The sequence below is a fragment of the Dryobates pubescens genome, chromosome 35, assembly GCF_014839835.1.
Source record: "Dryobates pubescens isolate bDryPub1 chromosome 35, bDryPub1.pri, whole genome shotgun sequence".
Classification (NCBI taxonomy): domain Eukaryota; kingdom Metazoa; phylum Chordata; class Aves; order Piciformes; family Picidae; genus Dryobates; species Dryobates pubescens.
In genome coordinates this window covers 1,702,322-1,725,440 of record NC_071646.1, presented here as the reverse complement: position 1 = coordinate 1,725,440, position 23,119 = coordinate 1,702,322, and the positions used below count along the sequence as shown (strand labels likewise).

The 23,119-nt window shown below is 57.9% G+C and overlaps 1 protein-coding gene across 18 annotated transcripts in view; it reads right to left on the bottom strand.

Annotated features, from left to right (window-relative positions):
• The window catches only part of NFASC (neurofascin), a 63,609-nt gene extending 42,889 nt beyond the window's left edge, over positions 1-20,720 (bottom strand). For 12 of the 18 annotated variants that reach the window (XR_008463015.1, XM_054176241.1, XM_054176244.1 and 9 more), the window contains exons 1-14: positions 20,556-20,720; positions 18,432-18,449; positions 17,325-17,430; positions 16,958-17,154; positions 16,143-16,265; positions 15,846-16,016; positions 8,204-8,315; positions 7,410-7,594; positions 6,175-6,306; positions 5,167-5,310; positions 3,724-3,835; positions 3,456-3,622; positions 1,662-1,809; positions 391-515 (exon numbers count right to left, since the gene is read on the bottom strand). Coding sequence is in view for 17 of the 18 variants with exons in the window: in XM_054176241.1 (XP_054032216.1) it covers positions 391-515; positions 1,662-1,809; positions 3,456-3,622; positions 3,724-3,835; positions 5,167-5,310; positions 6,175-6,306; positions 7,410-7,594; positions 8,204-8,315; positions 15,846-16,016; positions 16,143-16,265; positions 16,958-17,154; positions 17,325-17,430; positions 18,432-18,449; positions 20,556-20,646 (1,831 nt within the window). In the remaining variant the exon portion in view is untranslated. Of the gene's footprint in view, positions 1-390; positions 516-1,661; positions 1,810-3,455; positions 3,623-3,723; positions 3,836-5,166; positions 5,311-6,174; positions 6,307-7,409; positions 7,595-8,203; positions 8,316-12,975; positions 13,027-15,845; positions 16,017-16,142; positions 16,266-16,957; positions 17,155-17,324; positions 17,431-18,431; positions 18,450-20,555 lie in introns of those variants that run through there. The other 6 variants (XM_054176257.1, XM_054176256.1, XM_054176254.1 and 3 more) reach the window with 3 other exon arrangements.
• Between the last annotated feature and the right edge of the window lie 2,399 nt (positions 20,721-23,119).

Genomic DNA, 23,119 nt, shown 5'->3' with positions numbered 1-23,119 from the left:
GAGAGGCTCCTCCAGCCCTGCCTTTCCAGCACCCTGACATTCAGTTAAATCCCCTTGCAAATTTCAGGCTGTTCTCCCCGAGCTTCCAGGCTCACACTGGGATATTTTTAGCTGTGTGTAATAACTCCTCTCCTTGGCTTTTGCCTTTTTTTTCCCCCCTCCCTTGTCTCAAATGGAAGTTTTCTTGGGCTGCAGCTCAATGTCTGAGGCTGAGATGAGGCAGCTTGTCCTTGCCGAGTCCTGCAGCCACGGAACAATTGCTCTGCCAGCATCTCCCTCAGCATCTCTGCTTCAGAGGGCAACGAGCACAGCTCACCCTTCCTGCCTGACCTTCCCAGCCAGGAAGGAAGCTCTCAGCTGTGAGGCAGGGACGGTGCAGGGCAGCTTTACCTAGCACAGTGAGGTAGGCTTTGGCAGAGTCCTTGTCCAGCTCCGTGCTCGCCACGCAGGTGTAGTCCCCTTGGTCCTTTTCAGCCACCCCAAATATTGTCAGGCCATCATCTTCCTTCTTCATCCTTAAAAGGGATGATGAAGAAGATCATCACACAGCTGTGCCTAAGCACATTAGGCAGCAGGGATGAGGGCTAAATGCACCCAAAGAAAGGCCCTGAGAAATGTCCAGGCACAGGAGAATGCTGAAGAAAGACACTGAGACAGCTCCTGAAGAAAGACTTCTAAAGGAGGACATTGAGGGGGCTGGAACAGGTCCAGAGGAGGGCAACACAGCTGGGGAAGGGTCTGGAGAACAGGGCTGGGGAGGAGCAGCTGAGGGTGTTGAGCCTGGAGGGGGCTGAGGGGAGACCTCATTGCTCTCTATAGACCCCTGAAAGGAGGCTGGAGCCAGGTGAGGGTTGGGCTCTGCTCCCTAGAATCAGGGGATAGGAGAGGGAATGGCCTCAAATTGTGCCAGGGGAAGGTCAGGTTGGAGATGAGGAAAAATTTCTTTGCTGCAAGAGTGGTCAGGGATTGGCACAGGCTGCCCAGGGAGGTGGTGGAGTCCCCATGCCTGGGAGGTGTGCAAGAGAAGTGTGGCCACGGCACTTTGGGCCATGGTTTGGTGGCCATGGTGGGGCTGGGTTGCTGCTTGGACTTGACCTTAGAGGCCTTTTACCAACAGGAAAAAACACATCTATGATTCTGTCAAAGCCCAGACAAAGCAGGGGTACAGCTCTGGGCTGGAGACTCTCTCTCAGCTAAGGACATGCTGAGTTATTCTTGGAACCCTCATTTCCTAAGAAATCAGTGAATGTGCTCTGCTGTGTGCCTGCAATAATCACCCTTGCAGGGAAACAGCCTGACCTCTGCCTGGCTCCTCTCCTGTGATCAGATCTCACTCCATGAGGAGGGAGCCAGCCAGGGAAAGGAAATTACAGCAGATAAACATTCATTTGGAGGCAGCTTCTTATTACCAGAGTGGGTTTATCAAGATGTCCTAAACCATCTGTAAATAAAACCTGCAGTCCAAGGCTTGGTGTCCTGAGAACTCCATCTGAGCTGCTTGGCAGGGGCTGCTGGAAGGAGCTAGGGACACCGGGAAGCATCAACAACATCAGATGGGGCCGGGATGGGAGCTCAATGCTTATCTACAATGGTCCCCTGGCGGCTCCTGAAACCTTCCTAGGAGGGAGGGAAAGAGCCAGGAGAGCTCATCCCACACAGACCTGTTCCCAATGTACAGGGGGGCCTCATCCTTCAGCCAGGTGACCGTGAGCTTCAGCGTGGGGTCGTGCCTCACCCGGCAGTGGAGGCGAGGCATGGAGCCCCTCTTCACCACCTGATCTTCTGGGCCTCTCACAATCCTGGTTGGGTCTGCACAAAGACAGCAAAGGAAGTGTTGGCCACTAAACTTGGCTCTAGTCAGGCCCCACCTCACATCCTGCCTCCAGTGCTGCTGTCCCCAGCAGGAGAAGGACACAGAGCTGGCGGAGTCCAGAGGTGGCCACGAAGATGCTCCCAGGGCTGGAGCAGCTCTGCTGTGAGCACAGGCTGAGGGGGCTGGGGCTGTGCAGCCTGCAGAGGAGAAGGCTCCAGGGGGACCTCAGAGCTGCTGCCAGGACCTGAAGGGATCCTCCAGGAAGGCTGCAGAAGGACTTTTCCTGAGGGTGTCTGAGACAGGCCAAGGGGGAATGGTCTGAAGCTGAGGCAGAGCAGGGTGAGAGTGGAGCTGAGGAAGAAGTTCTGCAGTCAAGGGTGCTGAGGCTCTGGCACAGACTGCCCAGGGAGGCTGTGGCTGCCTCCTGCCTGGGGGTGTTCAAGGCCAGGCTGGGTGAGTTGAGTGTAGCTGAGAGGAGTCCCTGCCCATGGTGGGGAGGTTGGAGGAGATGACCTCTGAGGTCCCTTCCAACCTGAGAGCCACTGGAGGATTCTGTGAATCTGATAGGTCACAGCTCAGGAGCTCAGTGAAGAGCAACCTTGCTGGGGAAGGACTCCCACAGGTGTCCCTGTCTGTCCAGCCTGCTGTAGGGAACTGCCTCTGATACTGAAGCTCTCAAATCAATTAATTTACCAAGCCATTAATTCCTGCTGACCCCTGAAAAATCTCCCCAGCCTTCTGTGTCAGCAACCAGTTCTGCTGACCAAGGAAAGCCCCACAGGAGACTTGACTTGGAAGATGTTTTATTGCATTCAGTTAACCCTGAGGAGCACTTTGTGCTCCTTTCTGCATTGCTAATGGCACCTCACAGCCCAACATCCCCCACAAGCCCTCCTGCACCCTCACTACATCCCCAGCCTTGGCCTTTTCCCAGCATTGAAAGGGAATTTCTATCATGGCCAGGGACCTGGTGGAGTCCCCATCCCTGGAGGTGTTCCATGTGTGGCCATGGCACTTGGGGACATGGTTCAGTGGCCCTGGTGGTGTTGGGCTGATGGTTGGACTTGATTTGAGAGGTTTTATCCAACCTTGATGGTTCTGTGACAGGACACACATTCCCTGGGCAGGACAGGCATTCCCCTGCCCAGGACACACATTCCCTGTTCAGTCTGGAGAAGAAAAGGCTCTGAGGTGACCTCATTGTGGCTTTCCAGTACCTGAAGGGGGCTCCAAGAAGGCTGGGGAGGGACTGCTCAGGCTCTCAGGTAGTGATAGGACCAGGGGGAATGGAATGAAGCTGGGGGTGGGGAGATTCAGGCTGGATGTGAGGAGGAAGTTCTTCCCCATGAGAGTGGTGAAGCCCTGGAATGGGCTGTCCAGGGAGGTGGTTGAGGCCCCAGCCCAGGCTGGATGAGGCTCTGGCCAGGCTGATCTAGTGTGGGGTGTCCCTGCCCATGGCTGGGGGGTTGGAGCTGGCTGATCCTTGTGGTCCCTTCCAACCCTGACTGACTCTATGATACTATGACACAGCTCCTGCCCTGCTGGCAGGCTGCTGGAACCCGCAGCCAGCCCTCCCTCAACCTCCTTATTTCTGGCAAGCTCCACAAGATCCCTGAGAGCCAGAGCCCTCTGTGGCCCCTACCTTTGACCTCCAGGCGAACCTGGGCCTCTGCTTTGCCCAGGATGTTGGTGGCCACACAGGTGTAGATGCCCTGGTCCTCCTTCCGGGCCATGCTCATCTCCAGGCTGCCGTTCTCGTGGGCTCTGTAGTTGCCTCCGTCCAGAGTGTTCCCCTGGCCGTTCTTAAACCTCACAACACCACCAAGTGCTATGGTAAGGGGATGGAAGAGCTGCAAAGCTCTCCCTCCCCACCCTCCTGGCCCGCCAGAGGACCTGCTTGCAGCTCTTACCATCTCAAGGTGGGGATGGGGGAGCCAAAGAAGGGGCAGTCCAGGAGGGTCCTGTTGTTCTGGATCACCTTGATCAGCTGATTGCGGGGGGCCAGGATCCGTGGGGGCACATCTGCAAGCAGCAAAACACCACAGGTGGTGAGGCAGGGTGCAGACCACTGCAGGCTTCTCACCCACCCTCCCTTCTCTTTTACCAACTCTTCCTTGGAAAGCTCTTTCTGCTCCCAGGGAGGTGGTGGAACACCCTGGAGGTGCTCACAACAAGCGTGGCCATGGCACCAGGGGGGCTGTGGCTTGGTGGCCATGGTGGGGTTGGGTTGATGGTTGGCCCTGATGATCCAACCTTAGTGATCCTGTGTTCCATAGAATCATGGAAGGGACCTCAGAGATATCTGCTCCAAGCTCCCCACCATGGGCAGGGACAGCTCTCAGCTAGACTCAGCTGCTCAAGGTCTCATCCAGCCAGGGAGGAGGCAGCCACAACCTCAACCAAACCATGGCACCAGGCTCTTCCTAAACACCTCCAGGGATGGGGACTCCACCACCTCCCTGGGCAGCACATCTCAGTGGCCAATCTCTCTCTCTGAGAAGAATTTCTTCCTCACCTCCAGCCTAAACCTCCCCTGGCACAGCTTGAGACTGTGTCCTCTTGTTCTGCTGCTGGTTGCCTGGGAGAAGAGACCAACCCCCACCTGGCTACAACCTCCCAACCCCTACCTGGATGCATTCCTGTGTGGACTACCCTGGCTGACCCTTCTTTGGCAGGGGGGTGATCTCTGGAGGTCCCTTCCAACCTCTGAGGTACTGTGATAGTGTGCTAAAGCTTGACTGGAGGATGCCCTGAGAGGAGAGGCTGAGGGAGCTGGGAGAAAATCAGTCTGTGGGGTTTGTTTTCATCTGGATCTGAGTCCTGTGTCCAGTTCTGGGCCTTTCAGTTTAAGAAGGACATTGAGACTCCTGAAGGTGTCCAAAGAAGGGCAATGAGGCTGGGGAGGGGTCTGGAGCACAGCCCTGGGAGGAGAGGCTGAGGGAGCTGGGGTTGCTTAGCCTGCAGAAGAGGAGGCTCAGGGGAGACCTTCTTGCTCTCTCCAGCTCCCTGAAGGGAGGTTGGAGCTAGGTGGGGGTTGGGCTCTTCTCCCAGGCAAGCAGCACCAGAACAAGAGGACACAGTCTCAAGCTGTGCCAGGGGAGGTTTAGGCTGGAGGTGAGGAGAAAGTTCTTCCCAGAGAGAGTTGTTGGCTATTGGAATGTGCTGCCCAGGGAGGTGGTGGAGTCCCCATCCCTGGAGGTGTTGAAGAGGGGATCGGACGTGGCCCTTGGAGCCATGGGTTAGTTAGTCAGGAGGTGTTGGGTGCCAGCTTGGACTTGATGATCTCTGAGGTCTTTTCCAAGCTTCTTGCTTCTGTGGTTGTGTTGTGTGCTGTCCCTCCCAGAGGCACTCACCCAGGACACTGACAAAGGCGTTGGCCAGGAGGTAGCCGTGCTCGTTGGAGGCGTTGCACTGGTACACAGCACTGCTGCCGATCTGCGTGTCCCGGAACACGATGGTGTCCCCAGCCACCTCCCTGCTGGGGTTGGGGGGAGAAGCTTCACAAAGAGAGAGAGAGCACTCATCAGACCTGCAATGCAAACCCACCAGCCTCTCACTGCTCACCTCCCTGGCTCAGCCCAGCCGGCAGCGGTCAGCTTGCGTGCGAGGCTCTCCTGCCCCTCCGCCCTGCCCTGGGCCACAGGTGGAGCACTGGGTCCAGTTCTGGGCTCCCCAGTTCAAGAGGGACAGGGAACTACTGGGGAGAGTCCAGGGGAGGCTGCAAAGATGCTGAGGGGCCTGGAGCAGCTCTGTGAGGAGAGGCTGAGCCCTGGGGGGGTGTTGAGCCTGGCAAAGAGCAGCCCCAGAGGGGAGCTGAGCAATGCTCAGCAAGAGCTGAAGGTGGGGGGCAAGCAGGGGGGGCTCAGTGGTGCCCAGGGACAGGACCAGGGGCAATGGGCACTAACTGGCACCCAGGAGGTTCCATCTGAAGTTGTTTGGTGTGAGGCTGCTGGAGGCCTGCAGCAGGCTGCCCAGAGAGGTTGTGGAGTCTCTCTGCAGAGCTTCCAACCCCTCCTGGCCATTGTGCTCCTGGGCAAGCTGCTGTGGATGCCCTGCTGCAGCAGGGGCTTGGACACCCTCCTGACACTCCAGCTCTCCTGCCTTTAGCTGGCAAAAGCACTCCTTGTCCCCAGAGATGAGGATGATCCCCTGAGGTCCCTTCCAACCCTCACCATGCTGGGACTCTGAGGTTCAATCAACCTTGTCCCAGAGCTGCAGGGGGTTCATGTGCTGCGATGCTGTACCTCACACCTCCTCCTCAGCCAGGTGTCAGGCACCTCAGCAGCAGCTCTGGCTCTCCTGGTCAGCCTTCAGACCCTTGGCTAGGTGCTTTGTAAAGGAGGTGCAAGACTCTTACTCACCTTCTATGGGCTCACCATTCACCAGCCACTGGATGGAAGGCTTGGGGTTCCCATTGGCTCGACACACCAGCCTGCCATCCTCCCCAGGGGCCAGAATGAGGTTTTGGGGTTCATCCAACCAGTATGGAGCAGCTTTAAAGACACACCAAAGCACCAGTCACAAACACAGCAGCAGGGCCTCATCCAGCCCCTCTCCACAGCTCCCTCCTGAGCTAAGGCAAGACAAACACTGGGGGGGCCTGGACTAGATGACCTTTAAAGGTCCCTTCCAACCCAAACCATTCTAGGGAACACCATCCTGCTCCAGTGTGAGGTGTCCCTGCCCATGGCAGAGGGGTTGGAACCAGATGATCTTGAGGTCCCTTCCAACCCTAACAATTCTGTGATTCTCTGCCCTCAGCTACAGAGCTACAGTTCAGGGTCTGAAGGGGACCCACAGGAAGGCTGGGGAGGGGCTCTTTAGAAGGTCATGGAGTGACAGGATGAGGGAAAAGGGTTTGAAACCAGAGCAGGAGAGATTGGACACCAGGAGGAAGCTCTGCACAGGAAGGGTGGTGAGACAATGGGACAGGTTGCCCAGGGAGGTGGTGGAAGCCTCATCCCTGAGGCATAGCCAGCAGGGCCAGGGAGGGGATTCTGCTCCTCTGCTCTGCTGAGACCACACCTGGAGCACTGCATCCAGTTCTGGAGCCTCTGATACATGAAGGATCTGGAGGTGCTGGAAAGTGTCCAGAGAAAGGCCAGGAGGATGAGCAGAGGGCTGGAGCTGCTCTGCTGTGAGCACAGACTGAGGGAGCTGGGGTTGTGCAGGCTGGAGAGGAGAAGGCTCCCAGGAGACCTCATTGTGGCCTTCCAGTGTCTGCAGGGGGCTCCAAGAAAGCTGGGGAGGGACTTCTGAGGGTGTCAGGGAGGGATAGGGCTGGGGGGGATGGAGCAAAACTAGAAGTAGGGAGATTCAGATTGGATGCTAGGAAGAAGTTGTTGCCCATGAGGGTGGTGAGAGCCTGGCACAGGCTGCCCAGGGAGGTGGTGGCAGCCTCATCTCTGGAGGTGTTTGCAGCCAGGCTGGAGGTGGCTGTGAGCAACCTGCTGCGGTGTGAGGTGTCCCTGCCCATGGCAGGGGGGTTGGAGCTGGCTGAGCCTCGAGGTCCCTTCCAAGCCTGAGAGTCCTGTGGCTGTGTGCCCTCAGCTGCTGGCTGGGAAGGTAGAAGAGAGGCAAGGCCAAGGTGACGTACCCTTCACTCTCACCGAGATCGTGTGCCGGATGCTGCCCATCTTGTTGGAGGCCAGGCAGAAGTACTCCCCGGAGTCCTCCTCCGAGACGTTGGAGATGCGAAGAGCCTTGTTGAAGTTCTCCAGCTTGGTTTTGCCTGCTGGCAGCTCTCCTCCTTTCTTGTACCACATGATGTCTGGTGCTGGGCTAAGGAGAAGGGGAGGAGGTCAGAGCTGGGGGGGTTGCAAGACTGAGCTAAAATGACTGCTAAAGAAGCGAGGGGGGAGCGGGGGAAAGGATGGTCCTGGCACTTGGAACCACTCAGAAGCATGGAGAAGGCTTGATCCAGCTGCTGGGCCACCCTCCTTCCTCCCACAGCCCCTAAAACCAGGACCCTGAGCATCATCAGGTGATGGAGGAGCAGGCTCCATCTCCACCCTGGTGCTTGGGGATGCAGACTGCAGGCCTGGCAGCACCGCTGGGAGTGTGGCCACAAGCCCAGGGATGCTTTGGTCAACGCATGCACCGCAAAGGTTACCCCCAGAGGAGCACCCAGGAGGGTCACAAAGAGCTCTAAGGACAAACCAGTGGAGGATCATCCTCAGGCAGCAGGAATCTGCTCTGAGCAGGGCTGCAAAACTCATCTCTCCTGTTTGCTCCAGGCTCTTGGGCCCCAGGCAGGTGATGCTGGGCGATTAACAGCCCTTAAGAGGAAGGGAAGGATCCCTTTGCCTAGGCAGAGCCACTTCCCCTGGTGACTCAGCACCCTGGGGGCCACCCCCTCCCCATCTCCCGCAGCTGGGGGGTGGTACATACACTCCTGAAGCGATGCACTCCAGCAGGAGGTCCACCCCTCTGAGCACCATCTGGCTGCTGGAGGTCCCGTAGGGAAACATGAAGCTGGGAGTGGTCTCCGAGATCCCTCGGGCTGAAATCAGCAGGAGAGAAAACAAGAACAAAACAAAAAGTGCTTTTACACTCTCCTTTGCTGCTGCAGCACAGGCAGGGCCAGAGGTCCACCTTGGGGGGTTGGGTGTTTGGGGTTGTTTTTTTTGGGGGGGTAGGGGAGAAGCTGTCAAATTCCTGAGCAGCAGCTTGGGCTGCTGACCTCACCCAGAAATGGACCTGGAAAGGAGAGAAGGGCTCAAGGTAGTTTGTGTTTGAAGTAGAGAGGTTGTTTGGCAGACAGGGAGGGAAAGAAGCAGCACAAGGGCAGAGGGAGCTGAGCCATGGGGATGGTGCCTGGTGCCACAGCAGCAGCTCCCACCAGGACAGCACCTCTCCTGCCCAGCCCTGCCCCTGGCACGGAGAGCTGGGCTGAGATCAGGTGAGACATGGAAGTATTGATGGACAGAACATGCAGTGAAGGGCAAATGGGCACAGGAAGGGTTTGCTTGGACAGCTGAGCTGCTTTGCCACAGAGATCTCCAAAGCATGGAGGACCCAAGAGCTGCTTTGGGCAGCACCAAGGAGGTTTCCCACCCTGCCTGGGAGCTGCAGGGCCTGGGAGGAGAGAGCCCTTTGGAGAGGAACAACTCAGCCACCAAAAATGACAATGATGAGGACTGGACAGGACAGCTCAAGAGGAGAAACCAGGGCAAGACACAGGACAGCTCTCTCCAGACACACACAGCAAAGGTCTCTTTGTAGAGGGGGGGTGAGAGAATTATTAGTGGGATAAATTCCATTGACAAGTGGAATTTCATAACCCAGACCTCAGTCAGTGAGGACAAACCAGGATGAGATGGGCTTGAAAGCAGCAGTAGCAGGGATGGAGGTTATGAGATTAGGGAAGGGGACAGAATGGGGCCAGGGCTGGCACAGGGTCACCACAAATACTGGAGCCATGGAGGGAAGCCATCCTGGTGGGGTCTGGGGGTGCAGACCAAGCCCCCAGAGCTTTGCTTGCTCAGCAGGAGGCAGTGGCTTGTGGAGATGCCCATGTCTCATTGGGAAGCCTCCACCTGAGCTCTGGCAGGGCTAAAGGGGCTGGGAAGAGGGATGGGAAGGAGTTCAAGGGCTGTCCATGGAGCTGCCACCAGCCCTCAGCAGGGAAAGCCTGGGGAAACTCTGTCCCCAGGGGAAAAGAACCCAGCCCCAGGAGTTCCCCCAGCCCCAGGAGTTATCCCAGCCCCAGGAGTTCCCCCAGCCCCTTGAAACAACTCCACACCTGGATCCATGGTCCCCCACCACCACCACCCCCCCAGACTCCCCCCCACACATGCTGGGCACAGGTTAGTCAATTACTTGATTAATTGATTACCAGGGCAGGCAAATCCTGACCTCAAGCTGAAGGCTCAGTCCTCCACAGGCTGCTTGCCCACCTCTGGAGAGGACCCAGCCCCTGCTGAGAGCCCTCAGGCCACGCTGGGGCTCTGCTGGGGGGGGTGGCAGAGCCATTGGTTGGGTTTAAAGCCAATATTGATCAGCAGCTCCCCCAGCTCTGGCCAGGCTCAGGAGCTCCTCCCTTCTCCTGGGGTGGGAGACTGGTTTGGAAGCCAACATTGGCTTTCATTAGCCCCTGCTGGCTAACAGCAGGCTGCAGTTCCCTCCCTCACTGAACCCTTCTGCTCAGGGGTGTAAGAAGAGGAGAGAAGCAGCAGTGCAAGCCAGATTTTACCAGCCACAGGTTAATGATGACAATTAAAACATAAGGGAGAGGGATTAGTAACCTTCCCACTTGTTTACCAACCCAACAACAGCACTGCAGAGCTGAGAACCTTTTTGCTGTTGCTGCTGTTGGCTTTGCCTTAGCACAGCACTCCTGAGAAGTATTTTGCTATTTATACCAGGGAGGGGAAAGAGAAAACTCTCTCAAGGCAGAGGTGCTGCTCCAGCAGCTCCAGCTGCAAGCTGTGAGCCCTCCAAGTGTCTTACTCATCCCAGACAGAGCTGGGAAGATAAATCCCATGGCTATTTATTCCTGCTCAGAAATAGCCTCTGCTTCCAAGGTGCTGGTGCTGCTGTCCCAGCCCCCATGGAGCTGGAGCTGTTCAGCTGTGACCAAGGTTATCCAGGAGCCAACCACCCCTCCAGCCCAGGCCTGAGCTGCTGGCATTCAAGCTCCTGCTTCTCCCTGGAGGGCAGCAATGGGAGCAGGGGATAAGCACACACATCCCATCTGTCCACCTCCTGCACAGCCTTCAAACATCTTCCCAGGGCTGCCAAAGGGAAAACAAGGGAAAGAAATGGGGGGGGGGGGGGGGGGGGGGGGAATAAAACCCAACCAAGCCAAGCCAGAAAGCCAGACCTCCATTTCTGCCTCAAAAACAAGGTGAGAAACTTCTGCTCTTCAAAGACCAAATGAATCCTTCCAGATCCATTGAGGTCCTTCACAGCTCCAGACAGCTGGCCTGGGCAAGGAGGCTTTGCAGGGAGGAGATCATGGAATGATGGAGTAGTTTGGGCTGGAAAACACCTCCAAGGACAGCAAGTCCAAGCATCAAGCCAGCCCCACCATGGCCACCAAACCATGGCCCAAAGGGCCATGGCCACAGGGGTGGTGACTCCACCACCTCCCTGGGCAGCCTGATTCAAACCCTGAGCACTCTTGCAGTGAAGCTCCAGCACTACTCTGCAGCTGGGGAGGAGAAGAGGTTTTGATTCAGCAGTTCATTCAGGAATTGCTGCCTTGGAGCTTAGATTTGCACAAGGGGGAGGGTTGCATCCAGTGGCCCCCACAAAGTGTTCCAGGGTGGTGTTAAGTGCAAAGAGCCCCTCCAGTGCCAGCAGCAGCTTTATCCTGAGCCCCTCTCAGCAGGGATCTGGAGTAAGCCATGAGACTGTGCAGCCAAGATCTCATTTTCCTAGCCAAGTGACTCCAGCTTCCCTTTCCCCTGACCAAAGGCATGCAGCAGGGGATCAAGAAGCCCAAGACCACCACAGAGACCTTCCTGCTGGACCCACCAAAGTGGTGCCCAGTGGTTCCTGCACCACCAAAGTGGTGCCCAGAGAGCATGGAGGCATCCTCCTGGAGAGGCAGACATCCTTTGTGCTGCTGAGGTGCAGGATAACTGTCCAGGAGAGCTCCCCACTGGGCTTCTCTTTGGTCCCTGGCCCTGAGAGGGAGGCATCTCCCCTTGCTCACCTCCCAGTGCCACAGGATGCAGCTGATGCCATTCCCAGAGTTCCTTTTGCAGGAGATCCCTCTCCCAGCCACTTCTGCACATCCTTTCAGACTACTCCCAGCCCATGTGCTGCCACCAGCCCTTCCTGCAAGGCTTCTTCCTCTGCTGAGCCTTCTCCAGCTCTCCAGCACCCTCAGAAACCTCCTGCTCCTGGCTGATGGTGAGATGCCAACACCCCAGTGCCCCCAGCAGGGAAGGGATGCCCAGGCTGCCTGCTGGCATGGGGAGGGCTCTGGCCAGGGACACTGAACCCAGTGCCCTTGCCTGGCACAGCCTCCTGTTCTCAAGCTCCAACTCTCTTGCTCTTAGCTGACAGAAGTCCTCCTTGTCCCCAGAAGCCCCCATGGAGGAAGAAAATGTGCCCTGGCTCCTGTGAGGCACAAACAAACCTGTGGCACTGGCTGGGGGAGGATGAGACAATGGCTGAGCAGGATGAGACAATGGGGACCAGCACAGGGCATGGCTGGGGCTGTCCCCATCCTGCTGACACAGCCCTGGTCCCATAGGCAGCAAGAAAGGCAGAGAGCAAATCCTGCCTGGCCATGGGGCAGTGAGGCTGAGTCACATCCCTCAGCACCACATCTCTGTCTTTGCAACAGCTCCAGGCATGGGCATTCAACCACCTCCCTGGGCAGCCTGGTGCAGTGTTTGAGAAGCCTGGCAGCAAAGAAGTTTCTTCTAATGTCCAACCTAAAGCTCCCCTGGGGCAACCTGAGGCCATTTCCTTTCCTCCTGTCAACCCCCACCTGGCTGCAGCCTCCTCTCAGGGAGCTGCAGAGAGCAATGAGGTCTCTCAGCCTCCTTTTCTCCAGCTCCCTCAGCTGCTCCTCCCCAGCCCTGTTCTCCAGACCCTTCCCCAGCTTTGTTGCCTTCCTCTGAGACCTGCTCCATCCCCTCAATGTCCTTCTTGGAGTGAGGAGCCCAGACTGACCCAAGTCCTCAAGCTGTGGCCTCACCAGTGCCAAGCACAGGGGCACAATCCCTGCCCTGCTCCTGCTGGCCACACCATTGCTGATCCAAGCCAGGATGCTGGTGGCCTTTCTTGGCCACCTGGGCACCCCCTGGCTCATCTTCAGCCAGCTGTTTTCTGCAGACAGAGAGGAGGAGGACGAGGAAGAGAGGTCCTTAGACCACGAGCCTTTGGTGAGGAGCAAGCTGGGCTCACAGCCCTGCAGCCTGGATCCTACTGACCCAAACACCTCTCTGCATCTCCACCTGATCAGCTCAACCCTCAACCGGTCTAGGCCCCCCGGGGGGGCTCCGTGGCGGCTGTTCGGCTCATCCTGTCCCACCCAGCCGTGCAAAGTCGAGGCCGTGAGCCCACAAAGGGGGGAGGGGGACGAGAAGAGAGGGGGGGTGTGGGGGTTGGGCGCAGAGGAGCTGCCCAGTTAGCGGAGATGAGTTGGGTTAGGCAGCAGGGGGTTAAGTGGGGAAGGTCTCCAGGCGCCGGGCTTGACTCACCACTGTACATGGCAGTGTGATTTCGTAAGGACGTTTCGTTATGGGGCTTCTCTGCAATAAACAAAAGACCGTGAGCAGATCCAGGGCCACAAAGCAGGCAAAGAAGGGGGGGGAGGACGACACAGAAAACAAAATGACCTCCTGAAACACAAAAGCAACGAGGACGGGGGGGACAGCAGGGCTACAAAAGCACTCTGAGCACAGCTGCCTTCCAGGACAAAGAACACAAAGGGAGAGGGGCAGGAGGGCTGGAGTCCTCCTACGTGATGGGAGGACAACAAAAAGGTCTGAGGAGAGCATCAGAAATGTTTCCTTGGAGGGATTTGTCTTGGGGGTGGAAGGGCAGGAGGATCTTTGGGGGGAAAGCAGTGCCATCCGGAGGAGAAAAAAGCTCTTCTCTCTGTTTCATAACCAGGAGGGACAAATGGAATCAGGGAATTGTTTGGGTTGGAAAAGACCTCGAGGATCATCCAGTCCAAGCAGCAGCCCAACCCCACCATGGCCACCAAACCCTGGCCCCAAGTGCCATGGCCACAGGTTCCTTGAAGCCCTCCAGGGATGGGGACTCCACCACCTCCCTGGGCAGCCTCCTCCAGTCCCTGACCACTCTTGCAGCACAGAAATTCTTCCTCATCTCCAACCTAACCTTCCCCTGGCACAATTTCAGGGCATTTCTTCTCCTTCTATCACCTGACACGGGGAGAAGAGCCCAGCCCCCACCCCACTCCGACCTCCTTTCGGGAGCTGTAGACAGCAAGGAGGTTCTGGCTCCTTTTTGCCGAAGGTAAAGCAGAGAGGTTGGCCACAGCCAGGCAGCAGCAGCAGTGATGCAGAGAGGGATGGCAAAGGTGAACAAATAAAGACAGTCATCAGAATGAGGCTCTAGAAGCATAATTGGCTGTAAAACCCCTGCTAATTACACGGTAATTAAAGCTGATTGCGATAGGTGCAAACCACCGGCTCCTCAATACCAGGCTGCTCTTGGTTACCGACAACCACCACCCCCACACATCCCCTCTGCTTGAAAGAGAAGGGGAATGGCCACCAGGAGTCCTGGAGGAGGGTGGGATGCTCCATGCTGACCAGCAGCTGCTGGGGGAGCTGCCTTCCCCAGCTCACAGCCTGACCCCAAACACTCTCTCAGTGCCTGAGGACACCTGGTTCCCGCTGGGAGGTGGCAAAGAATGGCTCAGGTTGGGAGGGACTTCGGAGGTCATCTGCTCCAACCTGGGCAGGGTCACCTCTCAACGAGATTTGGTTACCCAAGGCCTCACCCAGCCTGGACTTGAACACCTCCAGGGAGGAGGCAGCCACAGCCTGCCTGGGCAACCCCTTCCAGAGCCTCACCACCTGCACAGCTTCTTCCTCAGCTCCACTCTAACCCTGCTCTGCCTCAGCTTCAAACCCTTCCCCCTTGGCCTGTCTCCAGACACCCTCAGGAAAAGTCCTTCTGCAGCCTTCCTGGAGGATCCCTTCAGGTCCTGGCAGGCAGCTCTGAGGTCCCCCTGGAGCCTTCTCCATGCTGAACACCCCCAGCTCCCTCAGCCTGTGCTCACAGCAGAGGTGCTGCAGCCCCATGCCCAGCTGCTGTCACCTACCCAGCAGGGGATGCAGGAAGCTGTGTTGGCTACCACAGAGCTGCTGCTCTGAGCCTCAAGTCCTCAGCCACACACCAGATCTCTGTGCCCTGGGGCCAAGAGAGCCCAGCAGGTACCCAAGGGCCACCAGAACACCACAGAAGCTCTCTGCAGGGGTGCATCACCCCCCTCCAAGCCAGCACATCTGTCCCCCCTTGCACCCAGGCCATGGCAAGCCCATGCAGCTGGGGGAGGTCTGTAAGGACACCCAGGGCTGATGGCTTCAGGCTGAGATGATTGAACATCCTGAGCCACAGCCAAGCTGCTCTCCTCTGAGCACTGTAGGCATGAAGAGTGTTCTGTGTCCTCACAGAGGAGCAACCAGAGCCTGGGCTCTTTAAGCAGGAAGGGTCTCTGGGGGCTCATGGGGTGGTGTCTGCCTCTGATGAACGCAGCAGATGCTGCCAAGGAAAGCTTCAGAGAGGGTCCAGGATCGTGGGGAAGCCCAGGAGCAAGAGGCTGTGGTGGCTGCAAGCTGCCTGCAGCAGAGGGGGCTGCAAGCTGCCTGCAGCAGGAGGGGCTGCAGCTGCCTGCAGCAGGAGGGGCTGCAGCTGCCTGCAGCAGGAGGGGCTGCAGCTGCCTGCAGAGAAATGCTCCAGGTTTTCTCCCTTGTTTTCTCCAGAGCTTGACAATCTCAGAGCCACTGAGTTCAGCTGGATGGGAAAAGAGCCACACAGGAGCTCCTCCTCTCCCCCCAGGAGGATGCTCTGCCCTGTGGTGGCACCGAGGCTGTTGGCCATCCCAAGCATGTGCCACCTGGACATGCTCAGACCCCAACAGCTCAGGCCCTCCATGTCCCAGAGAGAAGCTAAACAGCAGGCTGGACACCCCCAGCTCCCTCAGCATGGCCTCACAGCAGAGCTGCTCCAGCCCTTGGATCATCTTTGTGGCCCCCTCTGGACTCACTCCAGCAGCTCTGTGTCCTTCTCATGCTGGGGACAGCAGAGCTGGAGGCAGGATTTGAGGTGGGGCCTCAGACTGAAGGGGCAGAATGCCCTCTCCATGCTGCTGGAGGCAAACCAGCCACCTCTCCCTGCCAGGGTGGCCATCCAAGGACCACCATTCCTCACCCAAACCGGTCCTTGTGCTGCCCTAAACACCAGGAGGGGAAGCAGCCCCTTTTCCCTGGGTGGTCTCAGTGCTGTCAAGGGCAGAAAGAAGACGTCTGGGAGGAAAACCCTGCCCAGGAGAGGCCAGGGGAGACCCCTCCTGAGTGCCCAGCATGACACTTACTGGTTTTCACCTTGAGGGTGTAGGGGTTCTTCTGCTGGATGGTGTGGGTGAAGTGGAAGCGTGCATTGCAGCTGTAGTCGGTCTGAGCATCCTGCAGGATGACATTGGAGAAGTAGAGGTCCCCATTCTGGCCCTGGGACACACGTTTGTCCTGCTGGATGGGCTCCATGGCTGCAGAGGAGGTCAGACACCCAGAGCAGGTCAGACCCTCCCAGGCCACACCTGGCTGCCTCCAAGCTCTGAGCTAGCAGCACCAAGCCCAAACACAGGGAGCTTAGGGAGGTTCCCCCCACTCACAGCTGCTCATCCAGAAGATGACAGGAGGGGGCAGGCCGGGGGGTGGGTTGCATTGGAGGCTGAGTGGAGCACCTTCATCCACCTCAATCACATCCACCTTCTCCTTGGGCCACAGGGGAGACTCTGCCACGGGAAGGAAAGGCACCGCGTGAGGGAGGGAGGGAGGGTGCTGAGCCCTTCCCGGTGGACCTGGCCTGGTTTCCATGGAGCAGCCTCAAAGCAAACCTCATTTCTATGTGTGCAAGGCTCCCCTGCACCCAGGTGGAGAGTTCCCCCCTCAGCTGTACCCACAACCACCAGGCCTTCACCTTGGTCCTGTGGCTGGATATATCCCAACATGGAATGGTTTGGGCTGGAAGGCACCTTCGAGATCAGCCAGTTCCAAGCCCCTGCCACGGGCAGGGACACCTCCCACCAGCCCAGGCTGCTCAAGACCCTGCAAAACCTGGCCTTGAACACCTCCAGGGAGGAGGCTTCCTGGGCAACCTCTCCCAGTGTCTCCCCACCCTCACTGCAAAGAATTTCTTCCTCATCCTCAGTCTCAGTCTCCCCTCTTCCACTTTCAACCCACTCCCCTCTGCCCCATCGCCAGAAACCCCCCTAAAAAACTCCCTCCCCACCTTCTATAGTTGAGTTCCTTTGCACACAGTCCCTCTGCAGCCTTCTTGCAGCCCCCTTCAGCTACCAGCAGGCAGCTCTGAGGTCTCCCCAGAGCCTTCTCTTCTCCAGGGCTGAGCACCCCCAGCTCCCTCGGCCGCTAGCAAGACCTCACTGAGCGCAGTCAGTTCCTCTGCCCGGGGGCTGCTGCTACTCACTGGAGACCTGGAGGTGGATCTTGCTGGAGAGGGCGGTGCCGTAGTCGTTGCGGGCGAAGCATTGGTACTCCCCCTCGTAGTCGTCCGGCCGCCCCCCGCTGTGGAAGTCGATGACCAAGGTCCCCGACCGCCGCCGCATCGACACCCTGGGGTCCTTGGCCACGTTGAAGAACTTCCCGTTCCGTGTCCAGGAGAAGCTGCGAGCGTGGAGGGGAGAGGTTGGGTTTGTAAGCGGGGACCGCAGCGCCCCGGCCGGAGCCTTGGCTGTGCCGTGCGAGGCACCAGCTGGAGCTGAGGGCAGCTCCGCCGCAGCCAGCCCGAAGGAGCAGCAGAGCTCCAGGGCAAGGAGCGCTGGGGATGCACTTACGTGGGAACTGGGTTCCCTTTGGCTTCACATTCGATGAAGATGTCATCCCTCGGGTCGACGATGTAGTCCTTCACGGACTGCTTGGTGATTGTGGGGGGCTGAGGCACTGCAAGGCAAAGGGAAAGCCGTGGGGAGGGTGGTGGGAGGAGGGGGAATCCCCTCTCTGCCCTCCTGCAGCAGATCTCGGTGGGATTCCAGCTCCTCCCCCAGGCTGGGTGTGCAGTTTGTGGTTTAAAGCCTTTCAACACCTGAGGTGTTGTGAGCAGCTGGGGGGGATGCTGCTCCAGCAGATGTGGGGGGGATGCTGCTCCAGCAGATGTGGGGGGGATGCTGCTCCAGCAGTTCGGGGGGCGGGGGGGTGTGGTGCTGTTGAAGCATTTCTGGGGTGGTGCTGCTCATCAGGGGTGGTGCTTGGACCACTGGCAGTGCTCAGACTCCCTTTTGGAGCCAGGAAGCCCTTTCCCCACCCAGCAGCCTGGTCTCAGTAAGAGATGTCACACTTCCATCTCCCTGCTGCTGCAGGTGGGTGGAATGAATTGGATCAAAAGCCATCCTGGCTGTGTAGCACCAGGAGAAAGGTTGTGGCTGGGACAAGGAGAAAGAGCTGCTGTGAGAGCTTTGCAGGCACTGCCAGTGCCAGGAAGGGGCTCAAACCCTGCCAGCTTTACCCCAAAGGGGCACAGCTGTGGTGCTGAGGACAGAGCCAGCCCTGCTGCCTGCCAGCCCATGGAGCTGAGCTTGGCACAGAGGCCATGCAAGGCAGAAGAGTCTGCTCCCCCCCTGAGATGTGGCCTTAGCAGTTACAAACCCCTGCAGAAACAGCATTTGCATCCCAAAGAGACAGCCTGTGTCACTAGACCCCTTCCAGGGAAAGCAGCACAGACTCCTCCCAAGCTGTTCCAGCACCTCCTGTGCCTCCCTCAGCCATGCAGGAGTGGTTTGTCCTGGCTCTGGCCAGCCCTGGCTCTGCAGGGGGTGATGCACCGACCCACACCGTGTGCCAAGGACCACCACCTCCAGCTCCCCCCCCTGCTGGCACAGCCCCCAGCTCAGGATGGAACCCTGGTGCCCTCTTTGGACCATGCAGAGGGTGAGGAGCACACTTACATTCACTCTGAATGTTTGCTGTGATTCCCAGAGTGCAAGCATGATGAGGGAAAGAGAGAAGGTTAATTGAGGAGCAAACCAATACACCTCCATCCAGGCATGCAGAGCCCCCACGGGCCCTGCAAACACCACACACAAACCCTGGCACAAGGCAGCCTCTCCTCTGAGCTGCCTCCTGACTGTCCACAGGGCAGAAGCTGCTCTGGGTCCTGCTAGAGAGGCAGCAGAAGGGTTTAGGCCCCCCAGAAAAGGGAGCAGAGGCTGCCTGGAAGGGCTTTGGTGTGGTGCTGGTGGTCCCCATGGTCCAGGGAGTCACCTGCAGGAGTTAGAAACGTTCCCCTCTTCCCCATGGCCAACCTTACTCTGAGCCCCAGCTGGGCCAGAGGTTACTATGTGCCTGAGAAAGCCCTGAGTGGCTTTTTAAGTGGTGCTCAGACTCAGAGGAGAGCTGAGGAGCTGCTGCAGGCTGCTTGAGCCTTTCTCCAGCAGCTGTCAGCATTTCTCTTCCTTTTCTGAGGTCAGGTTACCCTCAAGGAGCAAAATTGCTTCTCTCCTGCTGCAGGGCTGCAGGACCAGCAGCAGGCAGCTGTGTGCTGAGCCCTTCCCTTCTCCCCACCTGCAACCCCACACAACTTCTGGGGTGTTACAGGTTGCCATCACCAAGCTGTGTGCACCAGGGGGAAAATACCCCCACTGCTGGGAGCAGGAGTGCCCCAGTGGGGTGACAGGGAGGCAGATGTTAGCATCCACAGCTGGGGAAAGAGCTGGGTTTAGATCAGACATGAGGAAGAAATTCATCCCCACGAGGCTGCTGAGCCACGGGAACAGAGGAACTTTGGAGGCTCCAAGGCTGGAAGTGTTCCAAGTCAGGCTGGGTGAGGCTTTGAGGTGTCCCTGCCACCAGATCATCTTTGGGACCCCTTTTTCCTGCCCCCCCCCCCTCAGTGGTTCCCAGCAACAGGACAAGAGGTAATGAGCACAAACTTGAGCACAGGAAGTTGCATGAGGAGGAACTTCTTCACTGTGAGGGTGGTGGAGCCCTGGGGCAGGCTGCCCAAGGGGGCTGTGGACCTTTTGAATCATTCCAAACCCACCTGGCCACCATCCTGTGCAGCCTGCTCTTGTGCAGCCTGCTCTCTGTGCCCCTGCTCTGGCAGGGGCCTTGGATTGGATGCTCTCCAGAGGTCCTTTCCAAGCCTTTCCACCCTGGGATGCTGTGATCTTTAAGGTCCCTTCCAACCCAAACCCTTCTGTGATTCTAAGCTGTGAAGTGGAGCAGGGCAGGGCCTGCAGCCCTGAACCAGCTCCCAGTGCTTTCAAGTCCCACAAATATTGATTCCCCTCCATGAATCAGAGCTTTCCCTCCCATCCTCCTCACTCCTTTCCAATATCTACCCTCAATCCACTGCCTCCATATTTCTTTTTCCTCCTCCCCATGCTGCTGCTCAGAGTCAGGGCTGAGCTGAGGTGCCACAGCTCCAGCCAGCACAGCCCAGAGGGGAGAGATTTCTGCCCATCAAGAGCTTGGCCTGGCCCTTCACAGCCTGGGTGGAGACCCCAGCAGAGAGCTGGAGCTTTGTCTCTGGCTGCTCTGCTGTGGAGGATCTCTGTGCCTTGCTCTGTCAGAAGAGATTCCCTGCAGCAGCAGACTGATCATTATTAATAGCTGCTCCAGGAGGAAGCTGGGACACAAAGACATTATGAAACTGGTTTCCAGCCCAGTGGCTGAGCAGCTCTCAGTGTGACCTCCCTCCCTCCCTGCTCTCAAAGTGCATTCAAACAAGTGCTGCATTTCCCATGTGCTGGGCTGCTGCTGCAGCAGGTTGCTCAGAGCCCCTGAGCTGCAGTGGGGGGCAGCTCCCTCCCCTCTGGGCCAGGCTCTCACCACCCTCAGTGTCAAACATTTCTCCCTTCTCTCCACTCTGCATCTCCCTCTTTTAGTCTCAAACCATCCTCCCCCCCCCACCTTGTCCTGCCCCAACAGGCCCTGCTCAAATGTCTGTCCCCAGCTTCCCTTCAGGCCACCAGAAGGTTTCCCTGGAGCCTTCTCCTCTCCAGGCTGAACAACTCCAACTCCCTCAGCCTGGCCTCCCAGCAGAGGGGTCCCAGCCCTCCAGTACTTACAATCCAGAGGGACTTCAATGGTGCTGGCGAGGTGAAGGCAGAGAGCAAAGGCTATGGCTGCACAGGGGAGCTGGGCTCTGTGCATGACCATGGTGCCCAGGGCAGCAGCAGGACCTCAGTCACGTCCCTCAAGGTGAGCAGAGCAGCAGCACATGCAGGGGGATCCTCAGCTACAAGACACAACACAAAGCAGTGGTCACTGAGCCCCCCCCAGACCTGCTGAGGACTGCACAGGCTTCATTTTCCACCCCCCACACCTTTTATTTTGCTGTTAATAAACCCAGAGGTTAAGCACAGGTTCAAAGGAGAGCAAAAAGGACAGGGCAGGAGGAAATGGCCTCAAGTTGCACCACAGGAGGCTGGAGTTGGACATGAGGAGCAATTTCCTCCCCTAAAGGCTTGTCAAGCCCTGGCCCCCCTCTGGGGCTGCTCTTCTCCAGGCTCTCAGCCTTTGCTCTTCCCAGAGCTGCTCCAGGCCCCTCAGCAGCTCTGTAGCCTCCCCTGGGCTCTCCCCAGCAGTTCCCTGTCCCTCTTGACCAGGGGAGCCCAGAGCTGGACACAACACTGCAGCTGTGGCCTCCCCAAGGCAGAGCAGAGGGGAAGGAGACCCTCCCTACCTCTCCTCTTCATGCCCCCCAGAACCAGTGAGACACCTACCACCACTTCCCCATGGCTCTTATGGGGAGCAAGATTTGCTTCATGCTTCCTCCACCCAGCCCTCCCCTTGCCCAGCTTTGGGGCTGATCAAGCTCTCCAGGTCCCCACTTTGGGGCTCAGCAGGTCCCAGTTCCACCAGATGAGAGCGAGCAGGTTGTGGAGGGGCTGGGAGGGCAGAGCTGCTTTGACCTCTGGGTTGGTTGCATTTTAGGGTTGGGGTTTTTTTTGCTGGTTCTGAGGCTTTTCCAATCCAGCTGTTCCACCAGAAATAGCTGAAGGACACAATAATTACAGGCCTGGGCCAGTAATTAAAGTCATGTCCAGGACTCCTGCAGCCCTGTGATCAGGTCATGCTGAACAAAGCCTCTCCAATTGCTCCTTTGGCTTTCTGTCTAAGGGAGGACCTCAGCCTGATCTGTAGCCTTCATTGCTTCCTTTTTTTTCCCCCAAGGGCTTTGTCTCTCCAGTTGCAGCTTCAAATGAGTAATGGATCAGCTGCTTTGATGCCTTCCTGTTCCCAAGCACAAGCCTGGCTTGGGAACTGAATCAGCCTAATGCTGCAGGCAGAGATTTAAGGGAGGCTGAAGGTTTGTGGTGCCCTTGCTCTGCTCACAGCCCCATCACAAAAAGTCCTCTAAATCCTCCTCCCTTCACAGCTGTGGGCTGGGAGGGGAGGTGCCAGACAGAGCACATGGCTCTGTGTGCTGCTGGCAGCCTGGGAAGCACAGAAGCTCTTGGGGGGCTTTACTGGGAAACACTTGGCCCTGACCCGAGGGAGAAGGTTCTTGGCACAGGTGCTTGCCTGGGGGCTATCTGCACACACACTTGGTGCCAGAGCAGGGCACCCACAGCAGCTTGCCCAGGATCCCAATGGCCTTGGGGGGGGTTGGAATTTCTCTAGAGAATAGGATTCCACAACCTCCCTCTCTGGGCAGCCTGCTCCAGGGCTCCAGCAGCCTCCCACTGAAGCATTTTCTCCTCCTGTTCAGATGGAGCCTCCTGGGTTCCAGTTTGTGCCCATTTCCCCTTGCCCTGTCCCTGGGCACCAGTGGCAAGGGTCTGGCAGCCTGCTGCAGGCCAGCATCCCAGGCCTGGGGCTGGAGCAAAGGCTGCTGTGCACAGCAGGGAGAGGGAAAGCTGCAGAGATCATTTCTGAGCTGCAAGAGGAAGCAGCAAGGACCTTGTGGCTCTGGCCTGAAACCATGAGCTGAGCTGTAGGGGAAGGACCCCAGGTGCTTCCAGTGCTGCTGGACCAGCCAGGGAGAAGAGTCTCTATGGCCTCACGTCCATGCTGAGCAGCACCAAGCAAGAGCAAGTAGTAAAAGCCAGGACAGAGGAGACAGAAAATGCTTCCCTGCCCCTAGAAGAGCCAAGGCTGGGCTCCTGCAGGGCCTCTTTGTCTTGGGGCAGATGTGGGTGCAGCTCAGCCAGCACCAGGAACAATCCAGGGCTGTGCCTGGCTGTGTAGGTGGCTCTGGGACAGGCAGTGCTGGGAGGAACACAGCTCACATTGTCAGGGCTGCTCCTAGCCCAGGGCCATCTCTCCAGCACAGAGCTGGAGCTGCCTTGGGGACACAGAGTCATCGTGGCATGGTTTGGACCTTGCAAGCTCCTCCAGCCCAACCTCCCTGCAGCCAGCAGGGACATCCCCAAGTGGAGCAGGCTGCTCAGAGCCCCAAACAGCCTGGCCTGCAATGGTTCCAGGTGTGGGGCAGCTCCTACCTCTCCAGGCACACCAGAGAGGCTCTCACCAAGTGGTTCTTAGCTCCTGGCTCCCCCATCAATTAATTCCCCACAGTGACTCTGGACAAGGCACTGCTGGAAGCAGGTCTTTCAGAGTTGCACAGTGGGGCAGGACTCCAACTCCTGTCTCAGGCACTGCTGGAGCTCAGCAGCCTCCCAGCTGC